The sequence below is a fragment of the Nothoprocta perdicaria genome, unplaced genomic scaffold, assembly GCF_003342845.1.
Source record: "Nothoprocta perdicaria isolate Ctin4 unplaced genomic scaffold, notPer1 scaffold_218, whole genome shotgun sequence".
In the NCBI taxonomy this organism is placed as follows: domain Eukaryota; kingdom Metazoa; phylum Chordata; class Aves; order Tinamiformes; family Tinamidae; genus Nothoprocta; species Nothoprocta perdicaria.
In genome coordinates this window covers 658592-674853 of record NW_020455399.1, presented here as the reverse complement: position 1 = coordinate 674853, position 16262 = coordinate 658592, and the positions used below count along the sequence as shown (strand labels likewise).

The following is a 16262-nucleotide window of genomic DNA, read 5'->3' as shown; positions in this document are numbered from 1 at the left end:
ACAAAGCGCCGCCCGGCAGCGCCGCCTGCCGGCCCCGGGACCGGCCGGGACCCCCTGCGGGCGCAGGGACCCCCACGGGAGCGCGGGGAGCCCGGGGGGAGGGTTGGAGGCGACAGCCCCCCAGGAGGGATGAGGCCGGGAGGAGGGTTCGGGAACCCCCCTGCAGGCACAGGGACCCTCCAGGCCGTGAGGAGGCTCCGGGGACCCCCTGCAGGCACAGGGACCCCCCACAGCAGCGAGGGGATCTTGGGGGACAGGGTGGAGGTGACATCCCCCCTAGGAGGGATGAGCCCGGAAAGATGCCACACGGAGGCTCCAGGGAGCCCCAGGAGGGGTGTGGGATGCTCAGGAGGGGACAGGCATGAGGGGACGTCAGGAAGGGTGCAGGGAGCCCAGGCAGGACCCCAGGGAGCCACAGGCACCCTTTGGATGGGTGTGTGGGCCCCAACATGAGGGGTGTGCCAAGGAGCATCGGGATCGGTCACAGAGACCCTGCCCTGGRGCAGGAGACCCCATGACAGGGCCGTGTTCCGAGCAGGGGCACCCTGGAGTGCTCCTGTCACCCACCGGGGTTGGAACTGGCGGGTTTCCCCAATCCAGGGCCTGTGTCCGTGCTGCTGGGCYGGCAGCACCCACCCGCTCCACCACCCGGGAGAGCCCCCTTCCCGTCCCACCCCGTCCCTGCCTTTCCATGCAGCTTCCCACATCCCTGTCCTCGCAAACAGGGCCCCAACGCCCTCCCAGTCCATCAGGTCCCCTTGGTGCCCATCCCGTGCGCTTCAGGTCCCCTTGGTGCCCATCTTCCCCTGGCCCTGCTGTCCTCAGCTCCACAACACGCTGCCAGGCCGCTCCGCAGACGAGGCCGACTCGGCTTTTACTCCAATGGACTCCAACAGCTCCCAGGCTGCTGCAGCCGGCCTGGACACCGGGCCCACAGCAGAGCTTTGCAGGAGAAGCCCCCCAAACGCAAAGCGCTCCGCAGAGGTCACGCTCTGCCTCTCTGCGGAGGCCGCGGGCTCAGCAGCTGATTACGCTGTGACAAGTCGGCCTGTCCCGGTTCCTCCACCGCTGCAAACAGACCAGGCAGCCTTAAAAACAGGGGACCTTCATCCCGGCGGGAGCAGCCTTACCTTGCGTGAATCCCGGCCGAGCAGGTCCTGCCTTCCACCCCCTTCCCGTGCCCGGGCTTCTCCCGCATCGGCTGCTTTGCAGCTCTGTATTTATACCCAACCCCAGAGAACCGGCGCCTCGGGGAGGAAACATCTATCCGGAGGGAACATATCCAACTTTTGGAGGCTATGGATGCACATATTATAATCACCCCTGACTGGGAGGAGGAAAAAACACGGGAAAATATCACCCTCCCATCCATCCCAGGCAGCTTCAGCTCGTTGTCTCTTAACTAACCTTTGAGGAGCTGTTTTAYGAGGGAGGATTTTCCTTCCCCTCTTGCTATCCCTGGGGAAAGGGCAACCCAGCCATTGAATTCAGCATTTAGGGAGTGCCAGATTGGCCACCCCACACCCTCCATGCCGCCCCGGGCTGCCCCTGCACCTCTACAGAGCAGGGGCCTGGGGCCTCCTGCTCCCCACGGTGCAGCAAGCGGCACACGGGGATATTTAAAAGCAGGAAGTGCTCAGATACTATGGAAACCAGGGCAAAGAAGAACCTAAAATAGATGGAGGCAGCAAGCTGTTGCGGAGCCTGCAGAAGCCTTGCTGAGCAAAGCGGGGCTTGCTGCAGCTAAGTGGATCAAACCTGCGCGTCTCTAACGCGAAATACCCTCTCGCTGCTGCTTCCAAAGCCTGGCGTTTTCCCCTACTAGAGGGCAAGGGATATTTTCCACTTAGGCTTTTCAATTCCCCTCTGTTTAACAAGCCTCCTGGCTGCAGGCTGCTTTGCGCGAGTCGCGTCCTAGCTTGCCCTTGCCCTGGCCTGGAGCAGGCTGCTGCCTGACATCGTTTCTGTACGGCAACATCACTGGGAATACATCAGAGGGGAATAAACGCTACGGAGCATTCTCCTTCCCAAAGGAGAATCCAACGCCAGCCTAAAGAGAGCCTGAAACAGGGAGTCAAGCCTCCAAGACACTACRCGCCTCCTTTCTGCAATGCAAACACATTTATTGTGCATATTCACCCTCCACAAACCACTTGCTAAATCCTTTTCTCTATGAAAGGGGAAAAAACCCTCACCCATCAACACATACACCAAAAAAMCAAGCGCTTGAAATAGCCGGAGTGGCACCTGGAGGGAGCACGGACTCGGCGGCGGGTAAATCGACCCCTCTGGTGAACCCGCAACTCRGCGGCTGGTGCAGCGCGGTTAGAGCCGGGCACAGCGGGCACCGGCACCATGCACCCCTGCAATGGTGCAATGTGGTGTCCCCACGTCCTGGGCTGCTTGGTGGCCTCGCTAGAGCAGGCCTCAAATGCAGAACGAGGCCAGAGGTGCTACAGTCTCCCTTGACGCCTCCGATTCCGGTTCCACTTGCTCCTTACAAGCAGTTATTGAAGAAAATACATCAACCTCTGGCCTTTCCAGCACCTCAAAGAGGAAACCCCAGCTAGGTGAGGGGAAGAATTCACATGGAAAACTGAAATAAAAAATAAATCTGAAAGAGCGTCATGCTCTGCAGTGCCCCTCAGGAGGGAGCGAGCAGGCAAAGGCAGCTGCGATCCTTCACGTTAGAACTTCTTGACCGCAGCGTCGATGTCAGGAACGATCGCCTTCAGCTGGTTCCACTGCTCCGCAGACAGGGCAATCCCTAGGAAGGAGRGGAGACGCGTGAGAGCAGAGAGGGCAAGCAGCCCCTGCAGGAAACTGGCATCTGATGCAGAGCCTGAGGTCATACACGCAGGCAGAGAACCAGTATTTAGATTCAAACATTTGTGAACTCTCTTTTAATTAACAGATCTTCTGTCTTACATGGTGGAGGTGGATTTCACAGCCTGGATGGGGTCCACCATAGTCCCTCCCTCCTGCCCCCAGGGCACAGGAGGGATTCAGGGCTTTGCTTCCAGCTTTCCAGGGTAAGCAGGTCCCTTTAAAGGAGTAATTTAGAGCTGTAACTTSTCTGAAGGAAATTAATTTCTGGAAGGTAAACCATGCTTCGCRGTTATGAAGCAAACCGCGCTGAAAGAAATCCATCTACCCTGACACAAAATCAATAGCAAAGACTGAAAGGTTCCCCCAGAAATTCCACKTTAACTGGATCTCTGCAGCACACAGGGCAGAGGAAAAGCGACTTAGAGCTCAGGGCTTGTGAGATTCCAGGGACACCATCGGAGCCCCGGAGCCTCAAGCCAGACATTGACTCAGCARCCGAGAGGCTCTGGGAAGAGCCACGTCCTTCCTTGCCCTGCCGCCTTCCTGGGCATCCTGCTTGGATAACGCTGCTCTCCGGGGCCACCCCGGCTGCGCCCCTGAATCACAGCACGAGGAGCCTTGCTGGGCAGCAAGGAGCACCAACCACGTCCCGGGCTCGGCAGGGAGCCAGGAGGCTCCTGACCTTCCTGTGCCCACTCCGACTGGGAAGGAGGAATTTCTGCCACGCACGGCTGCAGGGTCACGGGCCCGGGGGCACCCCCGGCACGCTGCAGCCACGGCAGCTCCTGCACCGGGACAGGTTCATCCATCCATGGTGGGACACGAGGCACGAGGGCTGGCGCTCGCTGCCTCCCCTTGCAGCAGGTGAAGAGGAGGCCGCTGATGGGAGCGGAGCGGGAGCTGGGAGGAGCTCCGTGCTGCACCTCGCAGCGCTGCCCACGCGCCGAGCTGCAGCCCCAAGCACAGGCTGCTGCGTGCACGGGGCGGCCCCGGGCCCAGGCGCTCGGGGCGAGCCCCTGCCCTCCATCCGCCTCACGGGCRGCGGTACCTTTCCTGCCAGGCTTGGTGTCCCCCTCCTTGTCCTCGTAGAACTCCCTGATGTCCACGAGGACCTTGCCCTTGAAGCAGGACACCCTCACGTAGCGCATCTTCCCGATCTGCGGAGACAGGGAGCCGCGCTGACCCCCCGTGCGGCCGGGGGCTCTGCAGCCTGCAGCGCAGGGAGGCTCTGCTGCAGGAGCRGCGCAGCTGCAGCGGCACCCTGCATTAGGGCTGCGGGAGGAAGGCCCAGGGCACCTGCCCCTACCTGGAACATGTTCTCCTCCTCCTCCTCCTCCTCCCTCCCCCGGGGCCGCGCGGCCGCCTTGCGAGGCCTGGCCTCGGCTCGCGGCCGTTTCTCCAGCTTGGAGGRCGCTTCCTTCTTTCTTTTCTAAGGGGAGAGAGCGGCAGCTGGAGCGGCGCGGCCAGCGGCGCCTCGTGCCCCAGCGCAGCGGGCCGGGGGCCGCACCGGGGGCCGCAGCGGGCCCTGCTCCTCGCGGCCGCTCTCCGAGCTGCTGCCGCCGCCGCTCCTCGGCTGCTCCCCGGCCTTGGGCATCCTGCGCGAACGGGCGGGGAGCGCCGCGCGGGACCCTTAAGAGCCGGGGCCGCCCGAGCAGGCGCGAGCGCCGCGGCTCCCGCCAGCCGCGCCGCCAGGCCCCGCCCCGCCCCGCGGCTCTATGGTGCCGCCAGGCCCCGCCCCGCCCCGCGGCTCTATGGTGCCGCCAGGCCCCGCCCCGCCCCGCGGCTCTATGGTGCCGCCAGGCCCCGCCCCGCCCCGCCGCCGGCCAATCCCGCCGCCGCCGGGGCTCCCGCGGCCAATGGGCGCCGGCAGCCCCGCCTCTCGGCCGGCCAATCCCCGGGCGGCGCGCGCCGCCCCGCCCCGCGGCTGTTTCCCGCGCCCGCAGCCGTTTCCCGCGCTCGCGGCCGTTTCCCGCCCCGCGCACACGTCGCTTGCGACGCTGGAGTTTGGATCAGGGACGGGGACGAGCGCCCGCGCGCGCCGGCTCCCCGGCCCCGCAGCCCCCGGCCGCGGACACCCCCGGGCCAGGACGAGGGGTGTTTGCGCCCTTGAGGCGTCAGGACCCGACCCAGCGCCCACCAACGTTTCTGTCAACCTGCTTGGACAGACGGGGGCAATGTCTGAGCCTCGAGGTCTGATCCTCATCCCATCTTCCGATGCAATCTTTCCAATAAATGAGGAGCCTGCAAATACCAGCAGCAGAAACTAGTATCTCTCCAGCACGTCTTTCATCAAACCCTCTCAATCTTGGTTTATTTTTTGGTTTATTTTTTTCCAAAGGGGAAAAGAAATGGATAAATAAGGAAATGAAAAATCTTTAAATACTTAGATACTAATATATTTATAAGAAAAAAAAAACTATAGTCATTAGTCAACTGCACTGCATTTTCTGTTAGCTTTTAAATATTCACCTTAATATACATTTGTTCTTTATGATGCACAAGATAAACGAGTCAATATTACTAGATAAATCTTTTTCCTGAGCTGCAAACATTCCAGATTATAACCTTGGCGTTGTTACCCAATTATCTACAAGGACAAACTAAACAGACTGAAGCAAGCAAGCTAGAGGCCCGGGGGAAGAGCCGGAGCTACACGTCACCACGGGGCAGCGAAGCAGCCTCGCACTTCAGATCCGCAGGTCAGGACTGAACGGCCGAGGTGTAGAACGCAGGCTGGCCACAAGGCCCAGAAGTTGGATAAATTTTGCCTTATTTTATGAACAGCACAAGTTTGTGACTTGAAATAAATGCTATTGCAGGATATTTGGGATTTAAGGTGTTTGTGGTGACTCCTCCCTCCATCGTCAGTGGATTCCYAGTTCCTTCGGGGTTCAAGGTCTTTCCTCCGAGCGCTGCAGAAGGGCCAAGGGTGAAGTTCATCTTGCAGAGCAAAATCTATTTCATGAYGATGTTGGGAGGAGACCAACTGCAACAGGCCCAACTACTCGCATGTAATCCCCACTCGTGCCTGGGGGGTGGGAGCAGGTGGAAGGAGTTTAAATTCTTAAAGCCTGCCAGAAAAGCAGCTTTCTGCAAACTGCAGACTCTGGCAGCAACAGAAGAGCAGGCAAAATGAGACAGGCTGCAAAAAGTGTTCCCTTACGGCTAGAAGGGTCACCCGGTAGCCACTTACAAACACGTGGGAATGGGCTTTCGTGCCTCCTCGATCCACGCCATGCAAACTCCTGCTAAAAGGGGAAGGAAAGACAAGGGCACAAGAACCAGCTACACAGAGCTCTTCTGCAACGTTGTGGAGAACTTTTATTTCAAGAGGAACGCTGTGGGGCTTCTGCCTCCGTGTCATGCTCACAGGAGGATTAATCAGCTACGCTGCAAAACGGAATCAGCATCAGGAATCACCGTGGTTGTTGTTATTACAAAACACAGCAGGATGGTAGCRATGAGTGGTAAGCTTCCATGTCAACTTCTCCTAAACATCATGGCAATGTGGGAACTCTGTTCACTCCCCTGACGGGCACCAGAGTGACGGTGCCAGTCTCCACTCCCTCCTTCTCAGCTATGAGCTGGAATGTGACGGTCTCCGGTTTGAGCAGACAGTGCGCTTTGGTGCACACACTCGTGATCAGAAGCACAAGCCCTTCTATGTAATGAAAACTCCTTTCTGTGGCACCCAGCCAGGGACATATCAAGTGCACTCAATCAGCGTATGGGACAGATGACCCTAGTGCAGGAGAGAGCAAGCCACTATCCCCACCGTCCTTGAAGCTTGTGAACCCTCATCTACCTCCGCTCCTTTCAGGCACCTGCCCCTGGCGCCTGGCCCTGCCCCAGGAGCGTTGGCAGGGCATTGTGGAAAGCACAAGGAGGGAAGAGCTTGCTTTAATGCTGCAGCCTTACCAGGGACAGAGCCGCAACCATCCTGCCTGGGTTGGTGCAAGTTTGTGACTCAGGCTGGAGTTTCTCACGAGGAAGAGCCAAAGTTGACAGTCTCCACTATAAATATGAATGTTCTGGGGCTGCCTGTGCTATTTACATGCACCAGGCCAAGTCCAAGCAGGATTGCTTTGGCCTCCCTATTTGTTCTCAGTGAAGTAACGGAGTTAAGTATCCTGCTGGAAAGGAGGGAAACATCCCACCTCCACGTTACCACAGTAGGAGCACAGGATGCACCTGGAGGGCTCTCAAACAGGCTCCAGACACTCAGAACCATCAAAGTGTTCTTCGGGAAGCCGCTGCATTGTGCTTGTTCTGCACCTACCCAGGGCAGAGCACACACCTGCCCCCAGCACAGTGCACCCAGTCTGCAGGAGCAGAGCATAAAACCCAGCGACAAGAGATCCCTGCTCATCTTCCACCTACTCCAGAGCAAGAAATCAGTGTCCGAGGTCGCTATAGATTCATTTGTAGACGTGTGTCACCAACAGCTCATGCATGCAGAGGGGCATTTCGAGTAAGCACTCGAAGGTAAGTCTCCCTGGAGGGCTGGGGTTTCAGGAGTGCTCGGCACCGTGGCCCCTGCTCATTGCACAGGCAGCCACAACCATCCGCACGCTCCCCTGGAAAAGACAAGACCCTTTACAGAACAAGTCTGGACATATTCAAAAGAGCAGGGAAGCACACGCTGTGGGGTAGGGGTGTTCCGAGAAGACAAGGGCAGTGAAAGAACTAAAGATGAACGGATCGGAGTGCTTTGTGCCCATCCAAAGGGCAAGGACAGGGACTGGCCACAACARTCCCTTTTCTAACAAGGCTACAATCACGGTTGTGGTGCAGACACGGGTTGTCTTCAAGTAGCTTGAATTTTCCCTGCATTACAAACAAAAAAGTGACAGCATTTATCAAGCCCACGAGCACTTTTCAGGCTCTGTGGGTGACGCTATTTTAAATAAAAGTGTTTCTTTTAGGTAAAAGTGGTCACCGTGGCTTGTGAAGAGATGTGCACAGAAGAGAATGTACAGAAAGGACTCAAAGAAACACTGTTCAGTGGCACGACAGCAGCTACTCAATCCGGACATCTTCTAGAGCTATGACTAGTCTAGGGAYCTCTAGTTAAAATCTTGATATATTTTCCATGATAACTTGATGGGGATGGTAGATAAAGTGCAGCACTGTCCAGAAAGAAGCTCCAGCTCTCACCAGAAAGTGGTGATAAATATTATCCAGCTTGTTTGGGATGGTGGAATTCAGGAAAAGCCCAAACTTAAGCAGAAGCCAATGCTGTGGAACTGGTTACCCGGCTCTCCAGAGCTTTGCACAAGCACTGGCTCCTACCCTGGCCATCGAGACAGCTGTCTCCATCCGAAAGCATCAGCAAACCAAAAACAAGAAAAGCAGAGAGAGGGCAAGTTCTAAGATATACTCTATTAGTTAGAGGTCTAGAAATGACTGTGTTTAAAATGACATTCAAAAAAATCCTTTTTTTTTTTTTAAATAGTTAAATTACCTGTCTCCTTCCGTACATAATGGGGGCAGAATGTAAAAGGAGACAGCAACAAACGCTTTGGGAACTTGCTCTTACGCTCAAGCCAGAAAAAGGGTTTTCAGAAATAAGACAGTTGAAAAAAAACACAAAATGAGACTCAGATGCAGGTGACTAACAGAACACTCCAAAACCCACAGCCCAGCTGTGAGTAAAAGCTGAAGAATGAAGATTCAAGTAATTACTGACCAGAGCTCAACAAGAGCCAAGGTGCTCTTGCTAATAACGTAAATTGATTGAAATACAAAGAGCAGCAGAGATGCTGCAGCAACTGGGACTGTAGAACCCCCCATCAAAAAGAAGTAGCAGTAAAGCACAGAGCAGTGGGAGAAGCAAGTTGTTCACAGATGATGATCTTCAAGAGAAATCAAACCCACAGCAAAACGCAGCCTCTGGCAGAGGCAGGACAGCACGTCCTAGTAAGGATTCTGCTGCAGGGACCCGTTTGAGCCATCCTTCCTCATTCCCCCGCCTGAAATAACAGTCAAGATTGTCCGCAGTACACCTGCTAAAAGGGAACGAGTTATTGCACAGTAAAACAAAGAACAAAACCCCACCACGTTCACACACAAGATGCTTACTGGAAGACACTGTTTGCTCAGTACACCTTCCTGAAGCCAGGCAGAGAAGTTAAGAGGTGCAGTAAGAAAACATGCTATTTCTCTTTAATTTGCATGTGCATTTTTTTTTTTAAACAAACACTCTTAGTCCTTGTTTGCTGAGCTCTGTAGTTTCAGCCCCTAAATCAGCAGTATGGCACGTGTGCCCATGGAGGTGCTGGGCCTGGTTTTACACTCCTAGAAGTTGCTCAGAATCAGCTGTTCAGTGTTTAAACAACCTGCAGGAATTAGTGAAGCCTCTAAGCTTCTCCCTCGCCACAAGGCAAAGRAAAACAGACATGCTGCAACTCAGGGGAAGAAAGGGGGGAAAATCACCAAAACGGTGCATGACAGCAGAAATTCCACTTGCTTTCTGCCTTCCTCCCCTCTCCAGGGTAGCAAAGAGAGAGAGGAAAAGAAACAGCAGGACTCAATGGAAGGCAGAAGGATCCTGGAGGGCTCACCGGTGGCTCAGTGCTGCTGAACAGGGTACTTGTTACTTCACTGCTGCTTGGTTTTAAGGGATAATCTCTGTACRGTCTTGTAAAGGAGACCAAAGTGCTGGAAACAGAAGGAAAAATGAGTAACCATGAGTTAACTGTAAGCGCTAATAAAACAGCTGTGTTCTACTCGGGCAGGAAACTAGAAGCCTTAACGTAGTTCTGATGTGCAAACGTAATACTTTGCTTGGTTCATCCTCTAACGCTCCGATCCTGAGAGCAGAGGGGGCCTTGGTGAATTAGGAGGAGTGACGACAGYGAGGGCAGTTAGTCAAGGTTTCACAGAAAGGGATGGCTTACAGAACAGTTGTGGGGCTGCTATCACCCCCCGCGGGAAGATGCCAACACTTGCTACTCATTTGATTTTTTGAGGTGATTCTTTTCCTTTGGAAGGGGAGGGCAAGTTTCAGTGTTCAACATACACACAATATTGGCCACTAACAGAAATACGGCTGCTGGCAGTTTCAGGAATGCGGAAATCAATCGGGCAACGCCAGAGATTCCCACTAGTTCACAATCCTTTACCAGGCTAAAGGCTTTTAACATTTCACCAGTGACTTGGAAGTTTACCTGATTCTTTCGATTTTGCACTCTTTTTGGGTGATTAACTGCATTTTGATTCTGTAATAGCTATTTCAGGATATTCAACAGCTATCACAAGATCCAAGCTTCAAACACACCATCATAATGAATATAAGGAAGATGGTGGTCGGAATTCAAAGATGATGTTTTTCCTTCYTTTTCTGTTATTGTTACTTCAGATTCTAAAACGCTTCTTGCATCCCACGAATACTAGACACAACGAATTAGCAAATATCAAACACAAACAACATGAAGCCTTTTCTCTCACCTGGACTGCAACATAGGCGACTCCCAGGTAGGCTGCAATGCAGACAGCCAGAAGCAGATCAAATATCGCTGGCTTGACCCTGAAATGAAGCAACACATAAAGCAGCTAGAGCGGGCGCTACCACAGAGGGAGACAAGGGTCACACGTGCCCAAGAGAATCCCGTACCTGTATGCATTCATCACTTGCTTCAGCTGGTCATAGAACACAAACTCCGGGTCCCTGCGGAAGGAAGAAATTCTTCGGGCTGTGCTACATTCCTAGACACTGCAGCAAGGACATCCCCGACCTCTGTTCCCAATAAATTCATCCAACCCCATCCAGGCAAGTTTGACAATTCTGCACGATGCTTTTGAACCGATCTCAGCACTCGGCTCCCTTTTCCTCTACAGACAGAAATCCAAGGATGCAASCCAGGGCACAGGCGGTTCAAGTTTCTCAGAAGCACACAGAAAAACGCCTTTCTGGGTTCATGAAACTGCCACATTCCAAGCAGGTTAGACAGGAAGCAATCAAAGAAAGCCTTCTAGGGGACATTAGGTCTTCCCCGCACTTAGAGAAAGGTGGGTCTCAAAGTGAGAAGGATGGAACCAAAGTGGTGGCTCTCTCCAAACCTAAGATTTGCTTCTGTGTGGTGAGGAAGACAGACAGCTTTCTACGTGAGAAGACAGATCACAGGCCATAACAGAGAGGCAGCAGAAAACAGGGATCACCTGCAGTCACAGGACAAGGGAGGAACAAGAGAAGCTGCAGCCCAGAAACAAGATTCAGGGGAGGGAAAGCAAGTGTGCATGCCCCATCTGCTGCTTTCATCCCTGCTCTTACCTTTTGTCTGCCTTTACATGATGTTGTTTCACATCCTTCAGGTAGCGGCCCATATAATATTCCAGGGTGTTGAGGAAGGTGCTGTCTTTATCAATGAGCTGGGCAGCCCTTGGCTGACTGCTCAGCCAGTCCATCACTGACTCGAGTTGCTCCTCCTGGATCTGCTAGAGAAAAGGAGCAGCAAAGAGAGAGTCAACCACTCATGCCGAGAACAGACCCTGGATGCCTTCTCCCCACACACGACACAAATACACTGTGCCTACCATCTGTTCCGTGAAGATCTGGAGGTCTGCAGGGGCTCCCTGCAAAGCAAAGAAGCCAGGCTGATGGTGAAACGAGGCAGGCCAAGCCTGGCTGGCGCTGCAGGAGGGGCTGCCGCTACTCTTACCTTCTCTGTTAGGTTGTAGATGACTCTTGTCAAAGCCTCGGCAATGATCCTGGTATTCCGGGTGAGTGCCTTAGTGTCTACGTGGGCCCTAAAAGAGATGGGGGAAAAAAATCACAAATTTGGGAGCAGCTACCTCAAAAACAGCTTCATTCAAGAGAAGTCCATTCCCGATTTGGGTTTCGGGGTTGGATTTGGGCTGCAGCCTTCCCCCGGCCATCTGACCTGCCATCCATGATGCTGTTGCGCAGGCTGTCCCGGTGGCTCTCCAGGTGGGAGATGGTGAACGCCGGCAAGCGGCGGATGGCAAAGCGCTCGTGTTCCCACGCCAGCATGTCCTCAGCCAGGTTGATCTTCTTGTGCACCATGGAAAACTTCACTTCTGGGAACTGGCTGGAAACAACCTGAGGAAAAGGCCAGGCCATTCAAGGGTGTCATGCTCCCCACTGCAGAATCCCATCTCGTGCTGCCCAATCCACCCAAATCCAAGATTTAGGGCTACTGATGGTAAATCCCCCCCAACACCTGCAAGCTGCAACCCTGGCTAGTGCCATTAAAAAGATGGTTTACTGTCATTATAGATATCACCTTTATAGCGTTTGCAAGCAACAAACCACAAGTAAACAGAGTGGAAAGTGTCTGCTTTAGTATATAGTCTAAATATATATATATATATAGTCTAAATAAATAGTCTGCTTTATTCAGAACTATGGCATGAGGATGTGTGTGCATTCCACATCATATGACCAAACAGAATGCACAGCAAAGGTTTCAAAAGCGCGTCCTTTCTTTACTCCTTGCTCCCTTCCTTTCTCTCTGGCAGATCTGCCTCTCCCCAGGGTAAGCCCTAAGCTCCCTTTACACAACACACTCTTAATTACCATCTCCAATTCTCTCAGAAAGGCATGCTGCAAGGTTCCCTCCTTGGGAGGCTTGGAGACGTGCAGGTGAAGGCTGTTCCCTCGGCCCAGCGTGTCGAGGCAGAGGACAAATGCTACGTTGTCCTGCAGCAAGCTGGAATCTGGAACACACAGATTGGAGCCCTTAGCACGAGGCCCCGTGCTCTCTGGGAATGTAATTGCTAGCAAGCCTCACGCACGGAGACTCTCAAGGGAAGGCTGACACACTAGGCACTTATCACAATGGCACTGAGGCACTGCTACCAGAACACGCTCTTTCTCACCAGTGTGATCCAAGTTGTCTTCCAGCCATCGCTTGGTTCCTTGGTAATTAAACTTGCCTCCTCCAGATGCAAAGAACAGCAAGTTATACCTGCCCATGGAAGCAGACAGAGAGGAGTTCTAGCACACCATACCCACAGCTGCAGAGCTCAAYGAGCAGACTTGGAAGTGGGGAAGGAAAGGGAGGGATGTGGGGAAAAAAATCAGGACAATTGGCATCTGAGATTCAAGACAAACCCGGCATTAACAAATGCTCCCTACATGCCCGTATTTAGGCAATGAGAGGGCAGGTATAAAGTGGGAAAGTTCCCAGAGCCAGAGGATTGAATCCAGTTCCCAAGKCCCTCCTTCCGCTCATGCTCCAGCCTGAGCAGAGCCTCAGAGGGCGGCAGCGAGGGCAGCAGCCTCAGCAGCTGCTGCCATGGCAGGGAAGCACAGCAGAGCACGGGGCTGCTCGCAACACTCTGGCAATGTACAGGGCTGCAGCACAAGCCCCCGCGGCCGATTTCGGTCTCCGCAATCCACCGTGGGCAGTTCCTTACCCGGCGTGGGTACGTCGGTAGGTGTAGAGCCGGGAAAAGAGCCGGGCTAGTTCCAGCAGCACGGAGATGCCGCTGCCGTTGGAGTCAGCGCCGTGGGACAGCCACTGCGGGGAGAAGTGGGACAGGGGAAGGTGACGGTCCTACGCTTACCTTCGTGTTCCAGAGCRGCCTTCAAGGCTGCCCCTTGTCACTCCACTTGTAACCGTCCCTCCTCTCTAGGGCCAAATACAACACAGGAGCAGAGGCCCCAGAGAAAAAGGGAGAGAAATAGAAACTTGCAGGATGAAAAAAAAAAAAGGAAAAAGAACAAGAGTACTTACAGGGGCGACTCCAAATGAATCATAGTGGGCAACTATCACAACAGTGGGTARATCTTCTCCACCCAGCCCTGTTAGCCTTCCCTGAAGAAGACGAGAGTCCAGCGTTACTGAGCCAGCCCCAAAGATGGCACGTCTCCTACAAGCCTATCCAGCCTCAGTTCTGAGCACTTCAGCCCTTTCTCTCATTGGGCTGAGCCTCCCTTTATTTCGCCTGTCAATCCAAATGCCAAACGAAAGCCCCCCAAAAGACAGCACCCCCCAATACTGCAAGTCTGAAGCCATTGAGAGCTCACCTCCACGCTGGGTATGAGCCAGTCGTTGATAGCTTTGCTCTGAGCCCCGCTGGTCACCATCTGGAAGCCATTGGCAGTTGCTGTGTGCAACAAAACTAGAACACAACAACAACAGTTTGCTTGGGGAAGTCTATTCCTTTATATCCCTCACTAGCTGAACTGTGGAAAGAAAAGGTTTAAACTGAGCCCTGTCATTTGTGTTTATGCACTGACACAAAACCCTAGTGACCAGGCATCTTCATTCTAGTCTGAAACCCTGAATCTCTCACCTTGGTAAATCAAAAACCTTTCTCCAACAGACTGCAAGCTCATTATGATCAGCTCTATGTACTGCACTTATCACACCGGGAGATACACGGAGCACTAAACTGACCTGTGCTCAGACAAAAAGCTCCACRTTGCACCAACCTACTGATAGTCACTTAACTCCTTTTTAACTCGAGTTTTGCTTTCTATTTTTGCTTTCCAAAACTAAGAATTCACTCCATGCGGCTGTATTCCTAAATATAGTCTAGAACTACTCTCTTATACGGTTTTCCTTCTATTAATTCTCAGAGCATTTAGAATAATCAAGAAGGCAGCAGAACATCAATGCTACAATTCAGGGACTCAGCAGCCTGCTGAGGGAGGTGGGCGAGGGACTGCCTTCCTCTCGGCCTTTCCCTGGCTCTTGGCACTCACCTTCCGCGGCTGATGCGGAGCCCTGGGACGCAGAAGCGGCCCGGGTTTGTTCGTAGATAGACAGCAGCTCTTCATCCTCCACTGCAAAGTAGACTGGCACCACGGTTTCCATAGCGAGCATTTCTGGCTCTATCTCCATGAATTGCTGAGGATTTAAGCGAGACACAAACTTAGTATCTGCTAAACACGCAAGAGGGACTGAAAAAAAGAACAGCCAAAGCAGAGAGAACAAAGTTTTAAAATCAGAGGGAGATTTGTTGAGCATTACAAGGGCAGTCAGTCCTGCAGCAGCTCAAACCCTGCTCCCTCTGAAATCAGAAAGGCAAAGGAAACAGCTGTTTTACCCGAACAACATCCTGGGGCACAGAAGAAATGGACTGGGGCAAGATGATGACCACGGCCCCGGCTGACTGCCGCAGAGCCTTCTGGTACTGCTCGTAGGAGAAGTCCACGAGGCGCATCATGACGCAGCGGCGGCTCAGCACGTCCGCCTCCACCGTGCGCGCCTCCGTGTTGAGCACGGCGCTCCTCGTGCCTGCGGGAGGGAGCGCGAGGAAGCTCAGCGAGCGGCCCCATCGCAGCCCTGGGGACAGGCCCACGCGCTCCGCAGCGGCGCTGCCGTTCACCTCTCCCCGCTCGCCCCAGGAGGGGCAGAGACCTGTTATTACCCCCCATCAGAGCGGTTTCTGYGCAGCCACAACAATCCAGGCCCCCCTGACCGCGGCTTCACACGGCCAGGGCTGCCCCGCAGCCGTCGGCGCGGCCAGGGGCCCGGCCACGCTGGCACACGCCGTGACCRAGGAACCCAGAGACCGTTTCACGCATCCAGAACCCCCCAACAGCACCTACAGTATTTACACAGCATGCAGACACGGCTGGTGYGCCTTTATCTTTATTGACAATTGCTTTTACGAAGCTTTAAAAGATCCAGAGCCCAAATCTCTTGAACAGTGCAGAACAAATCTGAGGCTGCAACTCTAGTCTGTCGGGGAAGTCTGAAGCTCAGGCCCCTAAACTGAGAGCAGGAAAATCCATTCATGGCGRGAGCACATATCTGATCTGGGGCTGGGAAAGGCGGGTGGCCGGGGTTGGGCTGTACGGGGTGTGTGGGGGTGGCCCCCGGGTTGCAGCACCCCGGGCACCTCAAAGGCCGCGCTGCACAACGGGCCGCGCGGGAACGGGGCACGGGAGGAGCGGCAGGGCCGCGGGAACACGGGGCGGGGGGCCGGTTCGCCGGGAGCCCGGGGCAGCAGCGCGGGCCGGCCGGGGCACGAGGGAGGGCGAGGCGATCCCAAGGGAGAGCGGGCTGCGGCCGGCTCCCCCTGCGGCCCCGGGACCCCGCCGGGAAGCGGCGGACGCGGAGACACGGCCGGGCCGAGGGGACACGGCCGGGCCGCGGGGACACGGCCGGGCCGCGGGGACACGGCCGGGCCGCGGGGACACGGCCGGGCCGCGGGCCGCCCCGCGCGGCAGGGCCGAGCGCTCCGCGCCCACCCCGACCCCCCCCACAGCCCCGCGGCCTCCCCGCCGCGGCCTCCCGCCTCACCGTAGGGCTGCCCGCCCAGCTCGTACTGCTGCATGCGGTACACGGTGAACTCGTGGGCGGCCTCGGCGGCGGGCGGCGGGCCGAGCAGCAGGAGCACGGCGGGCACGAAGAGCAGGAAGCTGAGCGGGAGGCACGAGGCCTTCAGCACCGACTCCAGCACCTCGCCCGCCTCCTCCAGCATGGTGACCACGGCGATGGCGGCGGCCCGGCCCG

The 16262-nt window shown here is 55.2% G+C and overlaps 2 protein-coding genes across 5 annotated transcripts; both read right to left on the bottom strand.

The window, feature by feature from the left end:
- Nucleotides 1-2102: 2102 nt before the first annotated feature.
- On the bottom strand, nt 2103-4423 carry LOC112946840 (activated RNA polymerase II transcriptional coactivator p15-like). The gene is made up of 4 exons (XM_026038788.1): nt 4337-4423; nt 4136-4258; nt 3878-3986; nt 2103-2767 (listed from the first exon to the last, which is right to left on the bottom strand). Exons 1-4 carry the CDS (start codon nt 4421-4423, stop codon nt 2688-2690), a joined length of 399 nt encoding a protein of 132 aa, XP_025894573.1. The 3' UTR covers nt 2103-2687.
- Nucleotides 4424-5305: 882 nt separating this feature from the next.
- NCLN (nicalin) lies at nt 5306-16236 on the bottom strand. Of its 4 annotated transcripts, none has more exons than XM_026038813.1 (16): nt 16050-16236; nt 14848-15038; nt 14504-14648; nt 13823-13917; nt 13530-13610; nt 13210-13313; nt 12670-12758; nt 12368-12507; nt 11712-11890; nt 11490-11577; nt 11365-11403; nt 11102-11265; nt 10445-10498; nt 10279-10357; nt 9393-9489; nt 5306-5857 (listed from the first exon to the last, which is right to left on the bottom strand). In XM_026038813.1, exons 1-15 carry the CDS (start codon nt 16228-16230, stop codon nt 9430-9432), a joined length of 1689 nt encoding a protein of 562 aa, XP_025894598.1. In that variant the 5' UTR covers nt 16231-16236; the 3' UTR covers nt 5306-5857; nt 9393-9429. The 4 variants fall into 4 exon arrangements, with proteins under 4 accessions (XP_025894598.1, XP_025894601.1, XP_025894600.1 ...); XM_026038816.1 differs by having other exon boundaries at nt 11102-11262; XM_026038815.1 differs by lacking the exon at nt 5306-5857 and adding an exon at nt 6228-7406.
- Nucleotides 16237-16262: the final 26 nt, after the last annotated feature.